At 33.8% G+C, this 17,225-nt stretch overlaps 1 protein-coding gene across 1 annotated transcript; it reads right to left on the reverse strand.

Annotated features, from left to right (window-relative positions):
* Nucleotides 1–1,261: 1,261 nt before the first annotated feature.
* Nucleotides 1,262–11,504, reverse strand: LOC124455725 (protein lin-7 homolog C-like). Its single transcript, XM_047006360.1, has 10 exons — nt 11,349–11,504; nt 9,452–9,493; nt 9,090–9,238; nt 7,554–7,619; nt 7,381–7,475; nt 5,316–5,364; nt 3,138–3,192; nt 2,824–2,859; nt 2,553–2,606; nt 1,262–1,560 (listed from the first exon to the last, which is right to left on the reverse strand). Exons 1-9 carry the CDS (start codon nt 11,389–11,391, stop codon nt 2,554–2,556), a joined length of 588 nt encoding a protein of 195 aa, XP_046862316.1. The 5' UTR covers nt 11,392–11,504; the 3' UTR covers nt 1,262–1,560; nt 2,553.
* Between the last annotated feature and the right edge of the window lie 5,721 nt (nt 11,505–17,225).

The raw sequence follows: 17,225 nt of genomic DNA on the forward strand, positions 1-17,225 counted from the left end.
TCCTAAAACGTATAATGTACATATAAAGTGAGCTGCCGAATATCTGAAAAATCGGATAGAAATATAGCCTGCATCAAAGATTTGTGTACATAGTCTGCTAATCAGCAGCAAAAAGCTTGCATGGTGGCTTGGATCTCCCAATAAAAGCTGGGACGCATTCTGATTGGTCTTTTATAATTATGCCGATGCCTTTAGTTGACCCTTCTTCCACTGAATCCAATTGAGCCTGAATCCACTCTGACATGCCCGGCAATTTTGCCTTGAAACAATTAGAAAGATTGAGTTAAAATATATTATTTGAGTCAAAATGTCGATAGCACACTTGCCTTCAATATTATTTACATCCATTACCTTGCGACAAAAGAGAAACAAAGCACGCATATATGACGATGCATCAACAACGCCATGCTACAGAAAATAACTAGACTAAATTATCATATAAAATGTCACTCAACATCCACTTGACTATACCAGCCTTTTGCCGTTTCAGCAAACTATATATAACAATAATATATAGTCCGCAATGCGCGCTAAAGGAAATAGAACTTGCACTATTTTCAAGGTCATAGGAAGCCGATTAGCTCCAGACTTCTCACTATTATACTTTGCATATTTGATGCGGTGTGAACAATTAGATTTGAAAAAGACTTGGAATTTTTCATAGAAGAGCACAAATATGCAAAGTGTATCGAAGCATGTACTGGATAACAGAAATGGCTGCTCCTACAAGTGATGGGACACTGAAAATATAAAGACATTAACTACAATATGCGTGTCATTGTTTCTTCTTTACTTACTATGTTCTCAATTCAACAAAGAAAAATTATTAACACAAAGAAAAATTAAAGTATAGCGGGAAGACAATTTACATATACTTTAGAGAGCTGTCTCTATATAATTTTAACTCCATTGACACACAAATACCCTATGTGGTTGTACATACTCTCTCAAAAATCACCAAGTTTCAAGAAATGGGCACAGAGAAATATTTTTTTACTGCTTTCGTTTTCCATTTCGGTGTCATTCAATGGCAGTTGCAGTCACGCATGCGTAGACGTTTAGCTCATAGTATAAAAATAGTCAAGAAAAATAAGAAATGCTGAAAAGTCATACCAAGTTTTCATGCTGATCATATTGATATTCAGAATTGACAATAAAGTTGAGACATTCTTTGCAATGACAGTTTTGACAACAGTAAATATACGACAATAAGGTGTTACCACGCTTAATGCTCAATTGAATAAGACAACCAACAGACTACTTAATAGTTAAAAAGTATATATTAATAAAAGAAATAGCCTATTTAATTAGTTATATAATAATTACAACTTACAAGCAGGAGTCTGATTCATTGAAATTTCTGTATACATATTGCTACTGCATGATGACGTTGAATACACGTGTAATAATTATTGTTAAAAAACTAATTTCATTCAAACTATATATTGCATTGTTCTACAATTCTACATTACATAGTATACCTAATAAGATTTAAGAGACAAGATTTACAATGCCAGTTTTGCACAAAACATATTTCTTGCTCCTTGATCAATGTTGTGGCTTTGAAATAGAAAATATAAAACTTGAGAATGCATGACATAATAAATAAGAGATTAGTTTTTTAGCTGGACAAAGGATGTAGAGCGTTCGCATTTATTCCTGCTATATCAAATTAACAATAGAGAAAGGTGCCATATCGGTAATAAATGGTGTCAAAAGAGCCATTGAAATTCGTACATTAACATGGCAAAATGACGTTTATTCGAAGTATCAAAAGTACCTTTCGAAAGCAACTGTTTTTATACAAATATAACACAAAAGATTTGCTTGTATAATGAATTTATACACATTGTCCGAACAGCTTGAATGATAGTTAGCATGAAGCCCACGACCATAAAGCGCAGGCAAAACTATCGCTGAAATGTAACTAATTTCGTGACGAGCAGCTCGTCTACAAGAAAATATGACGATACGGCCGAATTCGTCGACCATGAGCATGCACTCCGAAATCGTCAACGAGTGACAAGTGATCAGCTTTGAGTGGACATAAAGCATCACATGACTAGTATTTTAATTGCTGCTCTCAAATGAGTGTCCCTCTTGGTCAAAAGAGGTGCAATTAAAATCAGTATTTCATGAAAAAGCTGAACCGTCTTTCTTAAGTATTTACAATATCTCTCATTGTCATGACAAAATTCCTGCAACAGCGTGACATATAGAGCCTGATCCTGTCGACTTCTATTAATTGGATGCACTCAAAACCTCCTTTTGCAAAAACGTTGTCGTTTAGACGTCAAAAGCAATAGAATGTTCTTCTTTCAATGCACCAAGAGGTCGTCACGACAGCTCATTACCGAGCAACTTGTCACGAAATTCGTTGCATTTAAACGATAGTGTGGCCCGCGCTGAAAAATGCTTTCTATCATGAGATGAATATTCTCAAACTACGTAGTTTCCATTCCAATATATTTTACAGTAAAAAAGATTTTCAATTCATGTCACAAAACATGTTGCGCAAAACATAATCATACTGTAAGTACTTAATGCCATACCTTAGCGTTTTGCGCTTCGCTGGCGTTCAAATCTCTGTTCCATTTCATCTAATACTAAAAAAGCACATCAAAGTCAGTTGAGGGCAAGGGTTCAACGTAAACGACACAACAAACACGTATATGATCTCTTTCAATCTTTTCATTTCTCAGTTGCTCTTTTGTCGAAATATTTCTCCTTAGTATCAATTATATCAACTATTTTTGCAACTATACACTAAACGACGAACACTGACGTTTTTAAATTACAAAAAATTGATCGGCACAAACTTACATTTCGGCGTGTATTTCACAACCAGTCTAACTTTTCCTAAAACATAATCGTTAAATTAAAAATAATAAAGAATTTATTCTCGCATTAAACTTTATCATAAAATTTTCCAGAATTTATCAATATAGGAAATGAGATACGTAAGTCACCGAATTCGTTTTTCATGTACTAACATTTGTATAATATCTCACGTATCTTCGTCCTCCTGCCATGCTGCCATGGCAGCACTTACACAAACTATTTGCGATATGAACTATAGGGAGAATTACTCTTAATAATTGAAAGTTCACAATAAATTACGAACGGCACAACTATACCTTCAGCAGCTTTCAAAAGATCAACTGCTTTCTCGTGGTTTTCACCTTCCACACTCTATAGAAAAGGAAAATGTATGTTTTACATGTACTAGTCTAAGTTAATCCCAGAATTCCTTGGGTTGTCAAGAACAAGTTAGTTTTCTGGCATGGCAACAGTTAATATACGTCAATAGTATAGCAACCTCTCCCTGGAATTGTATTGAGGGAGAGGTGAAGAAAGAAAACTTGAAAATACCAAAATTACATTTTTGCATTTGTGCCATTTAGATAGTTCAGGCTACTTTAAAAACCTTTACAACATATTTAAAACATTTTGCTGTTTGGCTGCCAGTATTAAAAAGCTGGTAACTAATGACGTCACCACGGTCCGTATTCACAACCGTCCGTAAGTACAAAAAAAAATTCGGTCCGATATTTCTCCACAAAGACTTCGCACTCAGTTAAAAAGGGCCTAGGACGACACAAATGCTACATTCAACGTTATAGTAAAATGAGTACTGCGTAATAATTTGCATTAGAGAGTTTACAAAGCTGGGATAAATTACGATAAATTATGAGAAACTATGAGGCGCCGAAGCGAACAAAACTGCTACGTGTATTTTACAAAAATTCATGCTAAGTGCAAATATTCATGCCAAGAGCAAATGTATTCCTGCTAAGTGAAAATATTCATGCTAATTAAAATTCATAGTCTACACGCGACACACCTGAAAATCATAGGTTAAAACTCAAACATTGCATAATCTAAACACAAAATACGTATGGCAGAAAGGAATAATTTCTCGAGTTTTTTAGATATTTCAAAGGGCATTATTTCAAAGCGCATTATTTATCGATAACTGATCTGCTTCCTTGAACGCTTTTGAAAACTTATCAGTAAAAATGGACGAAACATGATACTCGAGTAGTGTTACTCAATAATTTGAATCCAGCAAAAGAAGATTTTCTAAGGGAGCAAGAAAAATTTATTGTCCCAGTGAAATGCTTTGACCTTAAGAGAGGCATCTGTTCTTCATTATATTATAGCTAGGCAGACCTCCACTAAGTCCACTACACTCTGTAGAGGAAAATTAGGAGAGTTAAAGGCATTGAACTAAAATACATGGAACGCTACCTGTAATACAAAACCCTAATAGTTTTTTGAAGCCGTGATTTTACCCCAGACACGCGTGTGTAGTCAATCAATTATTACTCCGCGAGAGAATCTCGAAACACTAAACACGCGTGTCTGGGGTAAAATCTCGCGTGTCTGGCGTAAGATATGGCTTCAATTATTTGCTCGAGGTTGCGTTCCACGTATTTTAGTTCAATGGTTTAAGGTTGTACTAACAATTCGTCAGTCTTTAGTTGGTTGTTTTATTCTTCAGTATACAGTTTTGTGAAACGAGAAATTTGAAAGAAGTTCACATATTTTCTCCCATAGAAAATCTTCTTTGGGTTGATTCAAATTATTGAGTAGCACTACCCGAGTATCACATGCTTCGTAAATTTTCACTGATAAGTTTTCAAAAGCATCCAAGGAGCAGATCGGTTATCAATAATTGGCCCTTCTTTGAATACCCTTTAAAATATCTAAAAAACTCGAGAAATTACTCCTTTCTGCCATATGTATTTTGTGTTTAGATTTTGCAATGTTTGAGTTTCACCCTACGATTTTCCGGTGTGTTGCGGGTAGACTATGGACTTAAATTAGCATGAATGTTTGCACTTACATATAAATATTTGCATTTAGCATGAATTTTTGCCATATAGCAGTTTTGTCCGCTTCAGTGCCTCCTAAGAAAACCGCAAACTGGCATCTTAATAGGATTATGGGTTTAAAAGTCTAACATAGTGTACATTCGTGATAATAAAAGACCAGTAGCAGATCCAGGGTATAGGTCAGAATACGTTACTGAAAATAGATTTCCATCTTAAAATACTTCAGAGGAAATCCTATTGTGAGTATTTTATAGTCTCAAATTATTTTAAAATTTCCAACCAGCATGCAGCATTGTTAAAAAAGTTTTTTAAACCTAAAACTGGCTTCTAAAATCTACTTTGACATACCCCAGATCGGCCATTGTAAAACACCCTAGTATTGTACTTGAAGACGAATACAATTGAATTATTTTCATACGTATCATTACCGTTATAGATAGATATGGCCATAAAAAAGAAAAAGGATTCAAAACTTACCACACCATTAACTGAAAGCAGTTGATCTCCACGCTTCAAGCCACCGTGTCTGAAATTAATGGAAAGAAATAAGCTGCTTAATTTATCGAATGCAAGGTCATAGATTCCGGAAAAGCACGATATAAAACTACGTGATTGTTATCTTTAAAAGATAAACATGGAATTCGACAACATATACATAAAAGCAAAGAAAAACATTCCGTTTTATTCTCAACAAAAAGATAGCCGAGTTTCAATAAAGCCTAAAAGCGTATCACTTAGCGCACGTAGAACATAATTTGTTTTCTTTATTTCACTAAGCCCCCACCATACAGTAGTTAAATTTTCCAGAAGCGCTACATAGCTACACTTTCAATAAACACGGTTTGAAAATGTTACATAAATAATTACCGCCAGATTTTGTTCATAACACTATAGCTTCCACATGGATAGCCAAAGCAAAGAACTTAATTTTGACAGTGTTTGTAGTTGTGCATGGCAGTGTTTGTATGTTAGCTATTGCTTTTGTTTACATTAATTTGAGTTTCTCTTCTGTGAAATGCTATATTTGATTGTCCGTCATGATTATATACCTCATTGTTTGAAAAACCTAGCAGGAGCACCTTTATGAACGTCATAAAGAATTAAAAGCTGTTTACTGTGTTTGCACGGGTTTATGCCGAGGAGACCTTTGGGAGAACTCGAGAGCAGTGAACTGGAATATAAACTGGAACGATAACTCCTATAGTTTTGTCCCGTGATTGGTTGAAGCCAAACATGCAGCTAAATTTTAATCAACTCCCCATGAAATAATGCGTGTTTTGATTGTTTTCTTCGCGACTTACGTTTGTTTTGGCTTCTTGGCAGTTAAAAATTGTTTATTGTTGCATTTTTGACAGATTTTGTGCTTTAAAATTGCAACTACCATACTTAGTGTATGCTACAGCAAGATATTTTCGGGGAAAAAATTAATCGGCAAGAATCGAGGACGATTGATCGACCAACTTATACTATAAATAATGACGGACTAAATGCCAAAAAATACATAAAAGTATTTCAATATTTAGAGCATTTTATAAAACTAATAGAGTATGATTCACGTCCTTTCACATCTTAAAAATGTTCCAGTGATATATCTTATTTGATGACGTATAATTTTCCTTGTTTATTTATTGTTTTCTGTTAACAATACGTACTAAGCTTACCGGCTCGTTTTATGAACGTGTTTTTTTTTCTTTTCTCACTTTTTATGCTTTACACGGACAGCGCAAGAGCTAGGTGTTATGTATTTAAAATAAAATCTTGATTTTATACATTTACATCATTAAAAAAGCTTTTTAAAAACTCTTTTTGCGAGGATCTTGAACTTTTCTTAATAACGCTGAGCTGAATACATATTTGTATTGTGTGTGTGTTTCATGCCATGAAAAATCCTTCTACGTATACTGAAAAACGCATTTTTCTCTTTTGCAAATAGCTCAATTTTTACCAAACTTTGTAGGTTTGTGTATTTGACATGGAACTACAAAATTTTGGTGGTTTGAGCGTTTGGCTGTGCCTGGAACTTTCAAAAGTCAGAAAAAGCAACAAATAAACGCGCGAAGATTTTATGATTTTAGACTTTGCTTTCAAATTTTTCAGCAATACTATGACTTTTGGCCAATTTTTTTTGACAATCTTTAAATTTGAAAAATATTCTTCAAATTTAACAGTATTTCGAAAAAGCAACGCAAAGTTTACTTTTAAAATTTTATGAATATAAATATTATGGATAAAAATTGCATTTAGTTTACAAAAGGCTGGAGCGACCTGCATGGCTGCCATCATCTGGCTTCAATTTTCCCTCCCGAATTATCGTTCCAGTTGTTATTACAGTTCAATGGTCAAAAGTAGATCAGTGCAAGCCTGAGACCGAAGGTCGAGGGTTGCACATGCTCGAAATAAACAAAAGCGCGCAAAGCATTACCGTGAGACTCGGAAGCATTACCGTGAGACTTCTTTAAACTAAAACCCAATCGTGCATGTTTATTCGTGATTGCTAAGTAGAAAAAAATGTCACGAACACCTAAACAGGTCCAGTTCATACCTATCAGCGACGCCACCAGGAATGATGCGCGATATGTAAATTGGCGACGATTGTTCTTTGCCTCCCATTACGTTAAAACCAAGGCCTTCATCATTCTAAATGCAATGTTATATGGCATTCAATGTTATATGGATGAAGGATTATTGATGCATGACGAATTTTTGTAAATCTACCTTTGGAATTTCTACAACTCTAGGGTAAGCGTAGCCTTCACTAGCTGCAAAAGCTGCGACAGTTGCCTAAAACACAAAGCATTAAAAAAGATTTGATGTAACAGTAAGCGTTATTGGTTAGGTAATTATTGCCTTACACAACTAAATCTACTTCCATTCAACCGTAGTGTACATAAGCGAATCTTTAATTATGCCCGGTATGAATGCTAAAATATTCGACTAAAGTCTAATTTTATGTTACTTTTCTGTTATATAGACCGTTTTCACTTCGCCCGTACCGTACCGTGTGGTTACGTGCTGTAACGTATAATTGCGCATTGCAGTTTAAAAAGCAATTTTTAAAGGCCCGTTTCCACTTAAGAAAACTTTACATGGAAAGTAAAATTTTCAACTTTGTGTATTAAGTCCGGTGGAAAATTAGCAGTCAGCCAATCAGGTCACAGATGTTAGAAACAATTAGCATAAAGTAATACAAAAATGTTTGAAAAGTATTCGTGGTCTACAAGTCTTATTTCCAGAATAAAAGTGGCAACTTCGCCGTTAGTCGTTGCCTCAGCAAATATTCGTCGTACAACATATTTTCTTGCATTTATTTTGTGTTTCCAACCTTATGTAGCGGTTTCTTATGAGTAAAAGAAGGAATATACGTCTATTTAATGCCTCCATATATATTTTCACATTGGCATGAATGGAAATTGGAAATCATTGCTTGAAAAACAGATATCCAGCAAATTTTCGTAAGTGGAAACGGGACTTAAATCGTATAAGCTTTTCCCAGTGATTTGCTTATCTCAACAACAAGTTCGTCCACTGTAAACTTTTAGGTGCACTAGGGAAAGATTAACCATCAACTACCTGAAACGTTAACTTTAAATTTTATTATTACATTTCCTCGCACCACTTCCGGTAAAGTAGCGCGCTTCGATTGGCTTAAAAACATATTAGGCGGCCATTAGTACTTTCCCGTAATTTTTCGATCTTTTGAAATAAAACAAACGAATTTTATTAAGCAAACTACCAGAGCTTTTTAAAACGCAAAAAGTGATACAAGAACCATATAGGAATGCGAGTAGAAGAAAAAACACCCGGTAAGTGAGTGATTAATGTGTGTACTACGCTTGTAATATGCAAGCATCTCAAAAAATAAAATAAATGTCGTGTTTTATTGTACACAATATAAAAGTATATAAAATGTCTCATGCCACATAAAAAAGATTTTATCGACCTCGCTCGGTCTTTACAAAGAAACACTGAACCTTGGTCTTTTAGCACAAACCTTGCTACGGGTTTAATTTTTACAAAATAACCTCGGTCTGATATTACTCGGTAAAGACATTACCAATAAGTTAAATGTACTGAAAAGAAAAACCCGTGGTTTCCTTTAAGTTGTGTCCCAAAGATACAATTTTTTGTAACTATTCTTTTAGTAGATAAAATAGCTCTGTTTAGAATTTTAATCAAAAGTAAAGATAGAACAGAAAAATCAACTGTTTCTATAATTTCATAAAAACCTCTAACAGTATTGTCTAATGTTACCTTTGCTGTGGCGGATGCACGAACTTCTGGACTACCACCGACGTCGACTGTTTCATATACATGCTCGTACACTTCACGAATTGATGTACAAAATTCACTTTCAAGAACTTTCTGTAATGCTTTAAGTTTGTCAATAGGGACCTCGCCACCTTAAAATTATTAATCACAGCAGCTGCAATGATGGACTGCACATACTTTCAAAACATTCACATGGATCAACAGGTTTCATATTTTGCCCACTACAGTTATGTTGGAACAATCATAGGCCACCCCATCCCTCAAAACTGGTCATACACATGCATCAATGGCCTCTCATTATAAACTCCATTCTAAAACTTTTTATTAAAAAAAGGTATACTGACTTTGTTGAAGCTTTTCGAGAAGTTCAATGGCACGATTTACATCTAAAAAACAAACTGTGTTTAGCTGACAAAATCATCTTCATCAACCATCAAGATTCAAAGTTTACACTTTACAAAGGACAGCATATTGTTAAATACAATTATAAATGAGACAAATTTTATGAATTTGGCTTGAAACCTATTACAATAAAACAATGCTCAAGTGTTTTATTATCCCCAAGTAAGGTTGTTTGATTAAATGGATAAAATCAAGAATGTTTACTTTGTAAAGAACTTTTCAGCCTAACTGATATGAAACTTAGTATGTTTTCAAGTTTGCACACATTTCAAAGGAATATGAAAATGATAAAACAAGTGGAAGTGACAAATGTATGCACACCACAATGTATATATGTAAAGCACACCACAATGTATATATGTAAGGCACGCCACAATGTATATATGTAAAGCACGCCACAATGTATGAGAACAGAAAACTTTGACTTTTAAGTCAAAGTTTGGCTCATATTGGCTCATATATGTATCCTATTAAAAGATTGGCTCATATATGTATCCTATAATACGACACCTCCCTAAAGTCAAAGATATTACCAGATGGATACTAGCAGAACTTAACTTTGATTATAGTCTGAATACTCAATAGTTCAATAGAGTGAACAATAACAATGAAAAAGATGGAAAATTTGCATAATGAAATAGTTTAGTGAGTAGTGTACTTTTTGGTCTTTCATAAAGAAAAATAGTGCAATGTTTATTTCCTTTTTTGGTTTTATTGTGGAACAGTAACACCACCAACACAATAATTGGGGAGGCAAATATTCATAAATTTAAGCTATAATCTGCTGAAAACAATTGTCTATAGATTTATTAGGAACAAAATACAACAAATACAGAAATTGTGATTTAATCCTTTGTTATCCTTATAATACCAGTTGAATTATTTATTTTTGTAGTAACAATAGTTTATATATGTGATTCTACAATTAATTGACCTTTTTTCTTTGAGGAAATGTGAAATTATTATTTAGATGATCATTGAACAGTCACCTAGTTCTAGGAAGCATGCTGACCTTTTCCAAGTACCCAAACTTAATTACTCATTGTTATGAAACTGTATTTAGCAGTATTGTAACCATAACATCAAATAGGAAAAAATAATTAGTCCTTATTGGGAACTTGTCAAAGTCTTTAACAACAACAAACAAACATTTATGACTATTTTCAGTAGTTTAATCTCTGACATTTTTATGCATACATATGTATTAACTTTCAAAGAAATTAAATTTTTGCTTAATTTTTGAACTTTTATTCGGTATGTACATTGAAACATATCACTGTGTATTTCAAATTTACTAACGTTGTATATGTTATAATAATTGAGGTTATTTTCCTCAAGGCCGGCATTAAGCAGTTTAATAAAAAATCTCCTAGGGTGATCACTTATTAAAGGCCTGTCAGTATGTAGCTGTTCTAAAGTATATCTATCTTAGTATACAGGAAAGTAGTGGGCTAGTGCCATGTTCCATTTTTTACTAGATCTCATTATTCAGATTTCAGATGAATTAAACAAAATCCCTTTGATTCTTTAAAATTCACATGTTTAATCTAAAACTGACAAAATGTTCAGCATTTCTGTTAGTATACGTCTTCGAATGAATTGTAATTAACGACAATTTCATTACTTAAAGAAGAATGTTTAATGTCATCTTCTCGAAGCATTTATACATTTTATTACCTTTTCTACAATTTTTTTATAATATTAAAGGTTAAAACGTCGAAATTGAAGATTGCGAACATTCATAAACATGAAAACATTATAAATATGTGTCTGTAAAATATACAATGTGTAAATGTGACAAATCGCCTTCAAATATCAATCTGAAATATAATCACAAACCTCTGGCCAATGTCAATGGTGCTGCTTCGGTTTGTACAGCCATAAAGGAAAAAAATTAGAAAGAAATAACTAAGTTTGTTAGAATTTTCGTTAAAATTGTTCCTACAAACTAGGATTATTGACGATAGACCAAGTGATTGTTGCAAATTTAGTAATTTGCATAGCTTTGTTGTGTCACGTGACTAACTCTTTCATATTTTGATTTAGACAAAGCAAGTTGTTCTGCTTTGGTCCACAAACATACAATGAAACGAACTTAATTTCACTAAAATTACTAAAGCCTGAAGGTTGTGCCCTTTAAAACCGAAAAAACTTAAGAACTTTGCACATCGAGTGCGAGAAAGTCTTTGAAGAATTTTATAAAAAAGTAAAAATTACAGAAATTCTATGTGAATATCTAGAAGTTCACTCACTGTAAAAACAATACATTTCTAAAGGAAATAATGCTAATGTCTGGAATTTACATAGCACGATCTAGTTTGCCTGCTGGTTACGCCACTGATTTTCAGTTAAATTGAAGATTTTGAAATTGACTTTGTTGCACGTCTCCAGAAGGTAAAATGCGAGCTCTTTGAAATTCAAATGAGTCAAATCCATTCGCATCTGGCAGAGAACGATAAGGATGTACACAAACAGGTTGATGAGAAGATTGGAGTCTGGACAACTATAAAAGTTGAGTTGTCTTAAAACTATATGTTTGTAGAAATTATTTTGTGCGTCTTTTAGTTCAACCCATAATCCGTTTGCCGAATATTTTCAGTAGTACTCGAAATGGCGCGCTTTGATTGGCTCAGAAACATTTTTGCCTGCCATTATTTTCACGTAATCGACCTCGGACGCGTAATGCAAAAAGCAAAACGCAAAATAAACGACACAAAAAACCATTTAAAAATGTGATTCGAAGGAAAAACACTTGGAAAATAATTTAACTATCCAGACGATACAATTTGAAACGATTTACTTTTTATATGTTTGTAAAAAAAAACAAACCATTTACTTGATTTACTTTTTATTAGCGAAAACTAGAAATGTGAAAGCCAACCCGTAAAAAAAACAGAAACGACGAGAAAGAAAGCAAGTTTCGTTTCAGTTCAAATAATGCCATATAATAATCCTTTAATAACCTCGCTTTCTCGGTCTTTACTTAGAAAGATCGAGCCTCTGTCTTTTTGTACAAACCTCGCCCTACGAGCTTGGTCTGTACAAAAAGACCTCGGTCCGATATTTCTCCGTAAAGGCCTCGAGCTCGGTTATTAAGGGCTTATTATTGCTGCACAATCAGAAATTCTTCCAGTTACTTCAGCATCGTTCTCGCAATGTCAAAAACTATCCTAACATTAATACACTATATACTGATTTCTCTGCGTCTGAAAAACCGACATAAAGTGGTATGAGATAAAAGCATTTCCTATTGGTAATGCTTATTTCTTAAGTCCTCCACTTTTCACTCAGCGTTTTTAGTCCACGAGCATTTAATGTGAAACAATGTTTACTTATACACCTTAATCCAAAACATATAACAGATAGATGGTTGTATAAAATGTTTTGAATAAGAAGACACGCACTGCCTATATATAACTACATGATTGCATGCAAATCAACAAATAAACGTTCCATGGGAACAATGAATGACATCATTGAGTTAACTGTATAATCATTGAACAAATATCCTCATTGCAAATCAAGATTCTTAATAATTTTCGTCAAATTTTCCTTTCAATGAGTGAATAGTAAACGCAGTTTTATACCAGACGGCTAGTATATTCCAGTTCTTGAGTACTATCAACTGTAAAACTGCAGTCACTCTTACAGCTATTTACATATTTGTTCATATGCTAAGAAATAGATCTTCTCAGAATTCATGGAGTACTTGCAGATCTCTATACCCTAATCGAATCTGTTCAAAAATTTCAAAACCCTGGAGAATATCATCGTTGGCTCGTTGCTTCACATCATTCTGAAATCAGTTGTATTGTTGTTGAATATTAGTTAGAAATTAGCAGTGGTGTTTTAGTAGTGCTAGCATCAAGTTTCACACATTGGGAAAATCGTATATTTGATCGGCGTCAAGAGCTACTCACTTAATTGTTGTCGAGCGTTAGTTAGTCGATCAATTTACAAAGCAAAGCAGTAGTGCTACAAAGTGAATGGTAAATGGTTTGAACCCGGGAGTATCGTTACATGTTTGTAAATGATGATCGTCCAGGTTAATAAAGTCCTGAGAAGGACTGTTTTGTTGTTGTTGACTGACGTTTCGACAACCTTAGCGGTAGTCATCTTCAGAGTCAAATGAGGAGTAAACGTCAGGTTAGCCGTATTTGTTATCTGGTTCTTATGTCATTGTATTGTGTGAAATATTTTATTATTTTTTTTCACTAATCCACAATGACAATACGCATCACAACTAAAAATAAAGTATTTCACTTCACACTAATCCACAATGACAATACACATTTCCTGTACACATAATACAATGACGTAAGAACCAGACAACAAATACGGCTAACCTGACGTTTACTCCTCATTTGACTCTGAAGATGACTACCGCTAAGGTTGTCGAAACGTCAGTCAACAACAACAAAAACAGTCCTTCTCAGGACTTTATTAACCTGGACGATCATCATTTACAAACATGTAGCAGTAGTGCTACATTAACCAATGGGTTCATTCAGCTTCTGCGTAGAAGCCAAAAAAAGTTTTGGGACCCAAGAATTTTTTGGGCCCAAAAATTGTTATTTCGACTATGAGATTAAATTAAAAAACAACTATACAATGCAAAGACAAGTGATTTTTTGATAACCCTTAATCCTAACACTATAAAACCGAGTGTATAGGTATTCTGCAATCTAGCCTAACAAAATTTCCTCCATGTTGTACGCATGTGGAAGACAAAGAACCTTTTGTGAAACATTTTTACGGTTGTGAACATTTGTTATATTGTCAGTTATGTAACCTTCCTATAAGACGCAAATGCTTAACTATCAAATTATTAAGATAAAGTTGATGAGTTATAATTTAGGAACTTAATTTGTGGTTGTCGGCTACTGCAAAGAATTATGATTTAAACTTCCGTTACAAGTTTTCAAATAACCAGGTTAATAAGACTTTTAACATATCAGGAGTAAATAGTTTTGCTTCAAATCATCAACATCATTTTCATCTTTTGTACCCATCCCTTGCCTTTCGTTTCGCATCTTTTATCTTTAAATTGTCTCACATTTTGCTATGTCAACGTTTAGCAAATTGTTCAGTACCCAACTATATTGTTGTTCACTTGATTTTCTCTCATCGCCACACATTTATAGATCACCAAAATATGCAATAAAAAGATAGCGATCTTTCATGAAAGAACATGTAAACTAAGTTAACAAGAGGAAATGCGATGCGTCATGCGATGCAATGTACAAATGCGTCATGGTTTTGGTAAAGGCCTGTGTAAAGGATTTTCTTTATTTACAATGCAAATGTGTCATCCAACAAGACAAACATTCTATTCTCCTTTTACTTTTATAAGGGAGTAAAAGCTTTAAATAATTCTTTCCACAGAAAACTTCCACATAAACAAACTATTTCAAACGTCGAACTTTGCATATGCCGAATGTATTTAAAACAAAGGATAATGAGGGATTTCATCCCATTACCTTTTGTCTTTAATACATTCGCTCAAATGTGAAATTCGACGTTGCAAGCAGGCCTAAGATCCTTTGCCTAATTAAGCAATTGGAACAAAGAATGTACACACCGGCCAGTAACGATAGACAATGAAAACTACCAACAATTTTTTAGTCTGCATGATCGAGTTCATGGTAATTATTTTACTATACCAATTCAACAATACGTTGTTTGGCAATTATAAAATAAATTTTGGCAAAACCAACTGAGACCAAAAAAGTGGGTGTGGTACTTATATAAGATGTCTTTCATTGAATATAAGATTTCATTCCGTGTTCTCCTGCAAATATATAGATTCTTGGTTTTTGTATCAGCCCATTTCTACGGACTGTAACAGTAAAAAGAATATACTATCATCTTTTAGCATTTTCGCGAAGACTCAAGTTGAGCTTTTCTTGTAAGTAAAACGATTGTTTGGTTGCACGCCAAAACTATTGAATGTGTAACATGTAATGATTGAACTCTTTAAAATGTTTTAGATAAAATATTTCACCATATGCCTTTTGAATATCTTACGACAAATAATTCTCTCTTACGTCTTGATGATTTCTTATAAAAATTGTTTGTAGCATATGCGCGATGGTTAAACATTATATTGATGAAATGCAGTATACTCGCTCTGTTTTGTTTGCTTTTTCATATAAGCTTTGTGCAATTTGGGCGTAAATATTTGGCTGTCTGACGTTAAATATAGGCTATATACAGCGGCTGGCTCCTACTTTTGCCTGCGCGTTAATGTGCAACTTACAAGAAATAACAAGAATACAATATGCAGACAAAATAATAACATTCAGTCAATATTGGGTTTTGTGGCACGAAGGGTAAATTCATGATTCAAGACCTACGAAAAGACTGCTTTTGTTTGATGGATTTTCAACAAAGATATTTAAAGTTAACATCTACCTTTACGTAACTTTTACTCCAGTATGGAGTGAATTAGCAACTGCTTTTTCCACTCGACAGTTGTCCTATATAGGTGGTTTGCATTAAAGTCACGGCTGCCTAGGCGGAAAATACAAAACAAAATTTTATCAAAGGTATTGTGGGCACAAGCAATTACGATCAAGCCACATTGTTTGGTAAAATTCTGCTGAGGTTGTTTGCAATCCAAGAATACCTCAAATGAAAAAATAAGTGAACCAGTGACGCCTTCATATAAGAAAAATATCAGCAATAGATGAAATTATAATTCAAACTTTTGATACGTTTGGAATGCTTTTCTTCCTTAACGCGGGCAAAAATATTGCCGTTTTTTAAAGACGCCGAGATATCTTGCTGAATGTTTTTTATGCGGTTTGTGTTCTTAAATCAACGTTTTAGTGAAATGTGTGGGTCGTTTAATCCCTTGCACATTCGTGTTTGCGGATTATTTTTCTGAGTCATTAGTTTTATTACTACATGTTCTTTATTAGACGCGTGAATATTTCACATGTTAACAAATGCATGATTTCATCGCTAAAGTCTGATGGTTATTCTAACTGGTTTGATTAAATTTAACCAAGTTTCAAGATCTAAATACGTTTTAATAGAGAGTTTCAGATTTGACTACGAGTACGACTAGCGCTACGTGATTTGACCGCGAGGGATCTGGGTTCGATAAACAAGTTGTAGTACTTGTAGTCAAATTTTAAACTCTCTAGCGAATATATTAAATAAAGTGCAAGCTTGTTTTAAAAACTTTTCGGCCTTTTTCGAGATAAAGGTAAAAGTTTGTAAGGGGACAAATTCCGATGAGAGGGGAATTTTTCCTAAGAAATATGGCCCTTAGAGAAAAAAAGGCTGGGAGGTACAAATATCCTGCGAAATAAGTATTTGACAGATTTTTTATTAATTAGCTAGCTAGTTTTTTCCTTTGTCTAACCAGTTCGACTAAATACTTTCCACGCGCTTTCATTTGCTCACTTTCTCTCCTTTAAAAACATTATATTTAACAGCTAAACAACCACGTTGTTATGATAATAAAAATAATACGCTCGTTCTTTACTTAATTAGCTATGCCTACCAGTGGTTACTATTTTTGCTGCTTTTTTGAGCTTTTGTTATAGAATTATCTCAAAATAACATATATAGACAACTGCATGGAAGATTTCCTATCTGTTTTCTTTCATGTCTTTCATCCAGCATTGGCCACTGAAAAATCCTCAAGCCGTGTTTTATAGCAATCTGGTCGCATTTCCTTGAGGATAGTTTTTTTTGTTACATGGA

Source organism: Xenia sp. Carnegie-2017, unplaced genomic scaffold (genome assembly GCF_021976095.1).
Source record: "Xenia sp. Carnegie-2017 unplaced genomic scaffold, XeniaSp_v1 HiC_scaffold_4, whole genome shotgun sequence".
In the NCBI taxonomy this organism is placed as follows: domain Eukaryota; kingdom Metazoa; phylum Cnidaria; class Anthozoa; order Malacalcyonacea; family Xeniidae; genus Xenia; species Xenia sp. Carnegie-2017.